Source organism: Lagopus muta, chromosome 12 (genome assembly GCF_023343835.1).
Source record: "Lagopus muta isolate bLagMut1 chromosome 12, bLagMut1 primary, whole genome shotgun sequence".
Lineage (NCBI taxonomy): Eukaryota > Metazoa > Chordata > Aves > Galliformes > Phasianidae > Lagopus > Lagopus muta.
This window is the reverse complement of record NC_064444.1, coordinates 3,492,921-3,504,335: the sequence shown is the minus strand read 5'-3', so window position 1 is coordinate 3,504,335 and position 11,415 is coordinate 3,492,921. Positions and strand designations below refer to the sequence as shown.

General features: G+C 39.6%; 1 protein-coding gene and 1 long non-coding RNA gene across 3 annotated transcripts in view; one reads left to right on the top strand and one right to left on the bottom strand.

Annotated features, from left to right (window-relative positions):
* CDH13 (cadherin 13) overlaps positions 1-2,268 on the top strand; it is a 427,664-nt gene extending 425,396 nt beyond the window's left edge. The window contains exon 14 of the mRNA XM_048958117.1: positions 911-2,268. Within this exon, the coding sequence (XP_048814074.1) occupies positions 911-918 (8 nt within the window). The 3' untranslated portion in view covers positions 919-2,268. The remainder of the gene's footprint in view (positions 1-910) is intronic.
* Positions 2,269-6,345: 4,077 nt separating this feature from the next.
* LOC125699054 (uncharacterized) overlaps positions 6,346-11,415 on the bottom strand; it is a 124,076-nt gene continuing 119,006 nt past the window's right edge. For both annotated transcript variants that reach the window (XR_007379416.1, XR_007379418.1), the window contains 2 exons: positions 10,617-10,681; positions 6,346-8,498 (listed from right to left, as the gene is read on the bottom strand). This is a non-coding gene — a long non-coding RNA (uncharacterized LOC125699054). The remainder of the gene's footprint in view (positions 8,499-10,616; positions 10,682-11,415) is intronic.

Genomic DNA, 11,415 nt, shown 5'->3' with positions numbered 1-11,415 from the left:
ATCCAAAACATACCACCGTACTAGCTGCTGTAACTCTATCCCAGCCAAAGCCAGAACAACCAATAAACCAACAGTGTGCCATCAGAAATTGTACTTGTTTGAGTGGAGCCACACCAGCATCAATACCAGGCAAGCTCTAAGCTGAGCTCCTGAGAACTTTAGCTATGTATTCTGCTAGTATCAGCCGTATGTGTTTTCAATGCAAAGCTGAATATTTGCAGTTCAGTAGTGTCCTCGTGCTGCCAAATGACATTGGAGGAAAGAAACCCATTAGCTCCAACTGTTAGATTAGTTCCTAATCTTTGGTTTTCAATGCTTATTTACTCCCTTTATATTATCGAGGTGCCCATTTAAAATGGGAACGATCGTTCAAGTTGTGCTACCTTCACTTAAAATAATAAATAATTTAAAAGGTTAGACAATAAAGGTAAGATTTACAATTCTGTAGCAACGTCAATGAAATATGCCAGCTCTTTTAGTCCTGCTATAGTTATATAACACATAAACAGATTGTTATGTTTAAGAAGACGTCTGTCTGCTCTTTGCTACTCAGTGTGCATATGCAAAGGAAGCCCAGTGAGAGTTTACTCACACTCTTGCACCAACATAAGCGAACAAGCTGCCAAGTGGGGAGAATTAGGTTCTAACTCAAGATTTATATCCAGACTTCTGCACTACAACTTCCTGAATGCACCACAAAGGTCTCAGAATGCTCCAGGCAACATACTGGGGTTTCCTCCTGGAGATCTCTTTCTTCACAATTAATTGTTCCTAAACCTGGATAATTCATACTGAATTGCTGATAAATGCCCACGTTCTCCATCAGTAATCTGGGGGAGGTAATAAGACAAAAAGTTAAAAGATTCTGTGATCTGCATGGCAATAATCACACTCATTTCCCATCGTTTAGGTCTGTAAGAACTCCTGACATTTGAAGCTGTCCTACCAAGTTGCCATGGCAACGAGAAAAAAGAAAACGTCAGATCTGAAGACTGCAGTTTACAGTTACTGTTCTTCACTACTAGGCCTCAGTTGCTCCAGATTCAGTTTAATTTGCAACCTCACTTTATCTGTCCAACTATACATTGGTGTTTGACAGCCTCTGCCCTAACTTCCATTTATTAATGGATTCCTCTTGCAAGACGCAAGGTTTATGTGAATTTCCACTGAATGTTAAAAGACCATGACATCTAAACTTGACCTTTGGGGAGAAGAAAACAGATTGACTCCATTTTTTTCTAACTGTTGACTTGTTGCTATTCAACTGTTCAGAAAATATTTTGTCTGTGGGTTAGTATTTGTATATGTATGAGTGTATGTATATATATATATATTTATATGGAGAGAAGAGTTATAGGACTGGTTTAGCTTTTATAAAATATTCATCTGGAATGTGCAACTGACAAAGCAGAGTAATACAGCCACAGATGAATCATAACTATTCGACACGGCTAAACCTACTGTACTTGCTGTTTATAGTGTGGCCAGAAGGAGAGCCTATTGCAGTCATACCACTGAAAAAAGCCACTTTGTTGACACCAAATAAGGCAGGCCCAGGGCTCTGCAGCATCACTTCTTGTACCTCAGGTTCAGCAAACAGGAAATGCAAGTCCCCCTGGCTTGCTTCTGATCCAGACTTCTCACCCTATGCCCCAAAACTGAATTTAAGACTCAGCAGGAGCACAGCTCTTCATCTCAGTGCTGGAAGGGAACGCGAGCTCAGATTTGTGAGGCAAGGGGAAGCACTCAGTGCAACCAGCACCGTATGGTTACCACCTACAGCAATGGGACATGCTGGGCTGATTTTAAAGGGGCTAAAGTCAGCTTCCTCTGTGCTCTTGCAGATAATCATTTGCTGGGGCAGTTTACAAAATTTAAGTCCTTTGCCAGTTCTGCAGACAAAGTAGGTATTGTCTGCATATGAGAAGCTGATTGTAACAGCAAAATCAAGGTGCTTCTCAGAAGCACTGGCCTCTCTCTCAGCCTCTGCACAGCTCTCATTACACATATCAGTGCAAGGAGGAAAACAGATGCCCTATTATCTAAGTGTATTCACACATATCTATAGTTTTGAATATATATATACATACATACACGTGTACACACAGTTTCCAGTTAAGAGTAACAAGAGCATTTCTTTGTGTGTGTAAACTTACCACACTTGTTTGCAGACATGGGGAAAAAAAGGGTGTTCGTTACATATGACTGAATCCTTTTTTATTCTGTGAGCATGTAAGGTTTAAAAAAAAAAAAAAAGAAAAAACTTAACTGTATCAAGATGATCATCTTGTTAATAAATTGTAAATGATCCATCAAAGCTCACACCAAATTTTTATAAAATTAACACAAAAAAAGTATACTAGTGACAGACTGTGGCTTTTATTAGAGCTTGCCAGTAACTAGGGTAAGGTAGGTGTCTTAGAATATTTTAATAAACTTGCTTATTTAAAGTTTAAACAAGAAAGCTTCCTTATGCAATAGTACTTTGCAGCTGCATTCTTTAGTTAGCATTTTTACAGTACCTATGAGTCATACTGTATGTTGTCCTTACTACAGTGAAATTATGAGCATATCTTCCACACCACATATATGTTTCAATAGTAAAGTTTTTGGAAGCATTAAAAAGTCCAAACATACACTGAGTTTTCCATAACGCTACATTAGATATTAAATGTGTGTTGGTGGTTAAAAATTGCTGTACAATAGCTTTTCTCTGACTTCCTGTATTGTACCAAATATGACAACCGGTTTTTGTTTGTTTTTTGTTTTTTAATCAAAAGTAATAACAACGGCAACAGAGGGAAAAAACAGTTTGTGTTGTGAACTTCCCTAGCGCTGTAAATTTCCTGGTAAGATATAAGCTGCCTTCACACAGGAACCAATTCTTTCTTCCAGTGACTCCTGCAGTCCTGCCCAACTGGAATCTCCCACTGACCTGGCTTCTCTAGCAGCAGCTCTGCGTGTTTCACTCAGCAAAGCAGTGCTGTAAGGTGAGTGGGAGCTTCTATGGAGCAAGGGCTCCAGGAGCAGGCAGCCAGGCAGCCACAGGCATTCCAACGAGAAGTGCCTGATCTCAGACATGAACATGGGCGTGCTTCTAGCTTGCTTTCATTGCCCAAACCTCAATAGCAACCATGGGCTGCTGCTCTGTCATCAGCAATCACAGCTTTTTAAAAATAAAATTTTTATGCAAAGTTTTCAAAAGGAAAAACCAACGAATGCATAACACCACTGGATTTTCAGAATACATGTTTAATGAACGAATCCAAATAAACCCAAAGATGAACTGCACCCTCTGCTTTAATCTACAAAACCTCTATCTTGAATAAAAGAGATTATAATATTCTCCCCCTGCAAATGCTCTTTTTCTACTTGCTTTCTTCCTCTCCCTTTCCAGCAAAACCCACCTCTGGAAAGACGCCCATTGACATTAGTATCATCCCTATCAAGTACCAGATAAAGATACCCTTTTCTAATTTAAACCAAGGTTCACACAGCATTTGGTGAATCATTCCAAGGGCATCCAAAACCAAGAACAAAGAAAAATTTCTTCTGCCTGGAACTGCACTAACGATGGGAAGACTTTTACTACCAATCTGTCCCCGAGGACAAGAGATCTTTCTTCTCGGATAATGCTGCAACCTTTTGACATGTAGAAAAGTCAGTGCGATGGCTGAAGCTCTGAATCGAGATGCATCAAAGCCTTCACTCACCAATACCACTATTTCTCCAGACAAACTAAAGCCTCCCAGCCTTTACAGTGCATCTCTTGGCTTCTGACTGAACTAATCACTGGACTACCTAAGCACACAAAGAGAAGATGAAGCTGCCGTGTTAATGTTTCCTCTGAGAAACCTGAAACCTGCACCTGAGAACCAACCCTTTTTTAACAAGCAATTGTGTCACTTTCTGTGGCAATATACAAATGAGGAACCACATTAGAATTTGAGTTTTCTTACCCGAAAAAGATCGTGGGGTCAGGCTTAAAAAATGATTCTCATTTCCTGTAACAAAAGAGGAAAAATAATGTATTACTTTCTCACAGCACTATGAAAGAAACACAGAAGTTGCAAAATTTGTTTGTTTTTTTTTGTTTTGTTTAGCACTCGTTCAGCCAAGCTTGCTGGGTTTGTAATACAGCACTTATTTCCTACCTTACCTGCTTGGTCACTACAACGTTTATGGCAGTTTTTGTATGTTTGCAGACTTACAGTGCTGTCTGGAGCCAGAAAGGCAGGGAAGTTGATTTTCCTTTTGAAACACGCATATAACGTCTTGTGCAGAAGCCATTTCACTTACAAAACTATCTGCTGTTAAAACACAAATTGGGCATAACATTAATCAGTAAGAGTATATTAGCAAGGTAAAGGTCTCCTCTGTGGTGCACTTGCTAACTGAATGTGTACACTTCATGCGTGTGCTTGCAATATGCCTACGTGCATTTACGAATGTACATTTTGTTCAGTAACTGCAGGACTGAAGATTAAATCAAAGGAAAACCAGCTCAATTTCCCACTGGTTAGCAAGGAAAATTAGCTGTGAGTGGAAGCCTGACTATTACACTTTCTGAGCCCTGTTCTCATCCCACTTAACACTGGTGTAAATCAAAGAGCAACTTCATTACTAGAGTTGTTTGCACATCAGTTAGTGACGCTTAAACAACAACGTTCACTTAGACCTCCCCACACAGTGGTTTTACTGATGTGCTGCAAACAGTAAAGCAGCAATATTTGTCACAGTATCGTTGACTGCTTATATATAATTGAATGTTTGTCTTTTGTGACATACAAAGAAGCCTCCAGCCCAGATGCTTCCCACAGAGCACTCACTTCCTTCACTGATGACTTTAATGGGTCCCCAGGGAACCCAACCCAATTTGATTTAACCTCTATTTGAAACGGCTGTGGCCTGTAGTCAAATAATTTGTCCCAGTCTCTCGTGTAGTCATTTAAGTTAGGGATCCCTGCAATACAAACCTCATTTATTAAATCACAGGCTTCAAATTACATCGTAGGGACCTAGCTTAAGTGCTCACTATAACAGAGTGAGCATTTGGAGTTATAGTAACAACTCTTACATCGTTGGTCCTTCCTTTGTGAGGCTTCTTGTTGAGACACTGGAAGAACTGCCAGTCTTTGTCTCAGCTGCTTCCAGTACACAGAATTTTGTACACAAGTAATTTTTCGCCATTAGTTATCTAAAGACCAAATTTCTTTTTGAATGGATTTAATAATGACTCATTTAATTAAAATAAAAGCCACAAGATAAATGATATTAAACAGTCACATCATCTTGAGAACACCAAGTCTAGGACAAAACTCTGATCCTATCTTTCCTTTCTTACATCTTCAGAGACTCAACTGTCTGAGAGATACACTGTCCAATGGTGCCAAAAAGATAAATAACTAAAATAATAATGATTTTTTTTTTTTATCAATTCTGTGACCTACAATATTTAGGGTTAACACACGAAGTATTTCAGCAGTAGTTGCAACAGCTACTCTATTTAAAGCAGGTATAGCTGACTGTTTTACTTTGTCAAGCATACAACCATTGACTACACTGTTTTCACATCAGGATATGCTAGTTGGTTTGTATTTGTCCGAATGGAATGGATATACTCATCCACTCTTGGTGGAAAGTTATTAGTTGCACAATTGCTATGTGTGTGTATATATGTAGATATATAGAGATATACACATACATATATAAATATATATATATAATATATGCAGGTGGAGACTAATACAACATGGGGACTTGAAATAAGCTCTTTAATCCCATGAATCATGGATGAACACAAGTTAAGGAACAGCTTGGGTGATGTATGCTGAACCAGTTTGATTTTTAAAAGGAAAAGAAAGAAGGAAAAAAATAACCCACAACCAAAAAACCCCCACACTGAAATCCAGGCTTATTCCAACTCTCATGTTGTACTTATGCTAACCTTTAGTTGTCCTCGCTTAATAAAATTTGTATCATTTGAAGATATTTATAATTGTTTACTGATTCGTTTTTAGTTGTCTGTGTATAAGCTGGTCATCAGTAGTGAAAATGGGAGGGTTTATAGCCAGAGTAACTGCATCACTCTGTTTTCAATGGGACAGCTATTCAGGAAAGTTTCATTCAACATTTGAACATTGTACTCCTTCTCTGCACCAAGAAGTGACCATATTTGATGATTTGGGGCTAAAATGAATGTAAAGACAGTTGTGTATGTACATGCATGCACATCCTGTTCAGGACTGTAGAACGAGAGCATGTCTGGTGAACTCCGATGGTGAATTCAGTACAAACAAGCTGTGTTGTTACTGCCATTTCATAACAGTCTGCCCCACAACAATCTCTGACTTACCACCAAGAAATTTTTTATGTTTTTTTTTTTTTAAAGCTCGAGCAAGGAGAAAAATATTTTTGTTTGATTTTCAAAGATACTTATTTCAGCTACTTTTCCAGTTGTTTCTTTGGGCCCTAGTTGCTGAATCGCTTGCTGTTTCTGAGGTGTAAATAAACGTTTTGATTTATGACGTGGTTGCAAAGAAACTTGTAATTTATTTGTGAAATGCTCAAATAAAGGATGTATGGGCTTTTACTTTTTGTCTGGGCATAGACCTTCCTGATGTAATACAGCAAGACCAGAGGACTACAAAATGACCCTGAGACTGTCAAAGGCTGGAGTAGCCAGAGCTAAGTACAAAAAAACTCCCACTCTGCTCTATACAACAGAGATGAATTGTAGCCTTCATCGTCATGCCACGTTTGTAGAGTGACAAACTGGAGGTCAGAGAGGTAAATAATATTTGACCACACAGGAAAGTAGCAGTACATTATTCAGCATCTATTCAGCTACCAGTAATGCTATGCTTTGCCACACTTTGTAATAGGAGTTGCACTGAGCTGACCTGGGTCAGACATCCCTAGGCTGGACTGTGCACAGAAGCTTTAATGGATTTTTCTTGCACTTCCTTTCTGCTTCACCTGGTCACCTTCCCCACCTCCACCATCATTTCAGCTTACGTAGAAGAGACATCCACAAAAAAATGCACACTGTAACCGAAACAGGCTGAACAAACGTCAATCAGAGTGACCCACCTTGGGAAGCTACAGGACTGCACTGCTGTCATCGTGCAGCACTCACTGCAGGCACGGCTGATTACAGGATGGCTTTTAACAGTGAGTACTGCCATAGTCTGTGGCCATGTCTGATGTGCTCAACCACTGTGCTTAAGTGCTGTGGAAGTATAGCTACACAGATACGTCGCTTGCTTGTTGCCTTGACTCATAAAATCTCAGTCCACAATTTAGTGCCCTCCTGTCCTTCAAACACACTCCACTCCAGACCAAGCTGCCCAACAGTTTGCACTGTTCTACAAGGTTTGTATCTGCATTCCTAGTAGCAGGACTTAAGGTTTGCAAGAAACTATTTTCATTTTTGTCTGAGCTCTCATAATCCATAAGGAAGGAAGTGGGGTGCTCTGTGTGCTTTCATGTGCTGTCAATTGATCCTCGACATTGGCAAAGGGCCCAGCAGGTGAAATAATAAATAGCAGCCAGAACCCAGACCAGAATAACTAACAGAAAGCTGGGTAGAATTAAAATCTTGCAGAGAATAGTCACCATAGCACTATGGCATTATTCTGTCTTTGTCTGGAAATTCTTTTTCTAGCACAAAACCAGCATCAAATTTCTGACATTCCTTGAGTTGGTGGCTTGGTTTTTTTTCCTTAGATCTCCTAGGAAGTTATCTAAAGTGACAGAGACATAAAGATAGAATATCCTGAGAAGGCTTTTTACTGCATCTGAGACCAGAGGAAGCTGTAGGAGTGAGGGCAGCACAAGAAGGAAATATTTGAGTACAAACCACTGCAGTTTGCTTTCCCTGAGCCCCTCCTCCATGGATTCCTGCTTCATATCTTTTGCCGACGGCCTATGGTTTATCAGACACTGAATCCAGAGGTGGTCTTTTATGTGGTTCGTAACAAGTAAAGGATGAAAAAACATACTTGACACTTGTGGTTTAACTGAGCAAAAGGTCACTACCTGAAAGCCACCTCAGAAGAGCATCACCTCCTTTGGTGTCAGTTGAGATCATTGTCCTAAACTAATGCTGTGCCTTGTACCTTAAAGGTGGCATTTGAAATAGAACAAAGTTAAATCATAAGCAAGGAATTGTTAAGAGAAAACGCTGAAGGTTTTTGAGTCGAGTAGAAGTTTTCCATTGCCCTTTCAACCTTATGCCTCATCTAACACCGCACATTCTGGATTGCAGTCTTACTGTTACTCAGTAACTTTGCACAGTTCAATACAGTTCCATTTTCCTCCTACAACAGTAAATCAGAACAGTCCCTTCTGGTTTCAGTACAACCTTCTTACCTGCAGAAACAAAGCACGGGTCATTGCTCCTGCTGCAAAACTACCGGGATGCTCATCCTCTGCTGCCACGCCTCTGGCCGGACTCCACTCATCCACCTCCCAGTGCATGGTGACCTTCACTGCCCCTGCAGTTACAGCAGCATGTAAGTTACTGCAGTCCTGTACACTTCAACATTGTGTTACCACTTATTTTGTCTAACTTAACATTTTCGTACGCAATTGTGGGATATTCACCATCACTGCTGTGGCTGGATGTACTTTTTATGACTAACTGTCCAAAACCAAGAAAAGCAGAAGTATTTACAGTGCTTGTTTACTGCAGGCGTGATGAAAATTCAGAATGAAATACCATACCCTGGAGTCTTACATTTAAAGAGCTGTTTTCAAAGTGTTCTGCAATAAGTTACAATGCTGAAGTAATTGGCTTGGGATAAGGGATGTTCATAACAGCTTTTCTTGGGGTGTATATTTATTTATTTCTAAAATTTGTCATCGTCTTTCCAAACTGAAGATGGATTTTTCAATAGAAGGACACTGAACCACAGTAGACAATGCTTATGGAATGGACTAAATCTTCACGTCACTAACAGGTTTTTAAAAGTTCTCCTTTATAAATTTGGCCATTGTCCTTTCCATTACTTATCTTGCTTCATGCCAGCAAACACCTGGGAACAAATTTTATATGGGGGTAATTTTTCCACTCTAGTTATCTCGTCAGCTCCACTCCTGCTGTAACTGATCTGCTAGGGACAGTGGCAAGATAATGAGGCACTTGGAAATGGCAACAAATCACAGTGCTTCTTTGTATACAAATAAATAAATGAAACATAACATCAGCTGTGTCTCTTTTTTTTTTTTTTTGTGCTATTTCATCAGTTGCAGTAAAATAACAGTGCTTTAAGATACCTTCCAAGTAGCCATAAAACAAGGATTATAACCTGCTTTGGGGTTATAGGATGTGTAATTGGCTGGTACAGAGGGAGGCAGCTTTCGGTGGGATTTGAACCACCTCCTCCATTGCCATCCCTAGCATCTAGAAGACTAAGAGCTGATTTTTTTCTCCCCATTAACAGTTAAAATAATTATATAACAATAGGCTTTTCCTTCTTTAAACGTCATCGTGCTCTAATATACGCTGAAATGCTTCCTGCATCACCAAGTTAAGTTAATTGTCATCATTTTTCATATTGAGCAAAACCAGTAATACCTCTAGAGAGAACAGGTACCTCAATTAACAGATATTCGGTCTTTTGAATATTGGATTGCCAAAAAGAAAAAAAAAACAAGATCAGAGATACTTATTTCATAAAAGGATGATAGCAAACATGACAGAGTTCACCAGTAAAGCACAGTAGAAACAATATATCACGGTAATTAGGATAACCCTCGTTACTAGACTGTACGTCTAAAGGAAAGATTTAAACTTCCTGATCTGATAAAACCCATGTGTTCAAGCTTTAGATATTAGCTGAAGTGTAAGAACTAGTGCTGGAAAGCCTAGCCACAGTGCATAACAAGTTTTGCCATTGCTACTAATGGTAAAAAAACATTAATTTGAAGATGGCTTGCTTTTGGATGCTGCACAAAGAAGCTGAAACAAAAACAGCTCTAGAGAGTAATCTTTTCTTTGAGCTGAACAAAAGTCCTACATGCTCAGTGCTGCCAAAGGCTCAGTGCAGCTGCTCACCACCGCACTGGCAGAGCTGACTGCAGGATTTGGACCTCTGTGTATCCATCGTGCTGCATTCTCTTGCATTTTTACCTCTATCGGACCACAAAGCACCCTCTTCTCACTCTTTTTTGGTGGTAGAGACAGCAAATATAAGGGTAGAAATACAGAATTAGTGAGAGGGCTTTGCTGAAAACCATGCTGGGAGCAGAGCTGCTTGGACACTCAGCCTCCTGGCCAGCACAGAGCCCTGAGAGCCAGGCTGCAGAGGCACCTTGTGCCAGAACCTCACACAGGCACAGGATGGAAGCTGAAGCCTCCAAAGCAGGGCCCAAAGCCTCAGCCAGCCAGCACAGGGCCATGACAAACTTACCTCTAACTGTAGTTGCTGTCCTCATTTACATAACCTGGGGGCTGCAAAAGAGAGCTGCTTTCTTGCTTGCTCATTTTCTGTTCCTAGGGACTGTGTACCATTTTGTTCAGCAAATGAGCACTGAGTACATGAAGCTAATGAAAATGCGTGCTGTTTTTAGCTCTGTCTTGTGAGGTTCACTGGGCACAATGCAAGACTTACTTTTCTACATACAACGGATTTAAAAAGAAGTCCTCTTGTTGCTGCATCTCTTCATTGTCTTTGCCCTGCTTAGATGGAATAAGGGAGAGAAAAGCAGTATGTACATTAAATGTCATATAACTCACTTATAACAAAGAGAAATACATAAAAGGACTAGTTAGTGTCCAAATCTAACTATTAAAATTGTCCATGTATATATTTATAAACACTCACTTATATATTATGTATTCTCATATACAAATATAGATGCTAAGGGGAGGAGCTTCATTGCCCTTTCCCACAAAAGAATAGTCTATTTTTTAAGTCTGTTATTAAGAAGTGAATACTCATTAAAAAGTTCAGTTCATTGGGAAAGAATGTACTAGAATGCAATTAAACCTACTACAGACTAATTAATATGGGAATTGGGGTGGTTCAAAAATCAATTAAAGAGATGGAACTGGGGCCAGTAGGTAGAACAAACCTATACGTGTCACCTTCATTAGCCCAACGGATGGATGTCCCTGCTACACTGAGGTTTTGCTGAGGGCACTATTTTGTTTATTTGTTTGTTTTGGAAGGAAATTTGGAAAAAACATTTTCTAATATGGGTCTGCACAAAATCTGGAAAAATACTCTCTAAAAGGAAATAACAGCAGTACTAGATCTAGACATTATTTATTCCCTTAACAAATTTAGTTGTCATTTGGTTTCTGGAGACCCCATCCTTGGCTCTTTGCATCTTTCATTTAAGCAAACAAGTTTGAAACACCCAAAAGACCAGAAAGTTTAACAGAAATTCTCAGGATGTTTAGTTCCC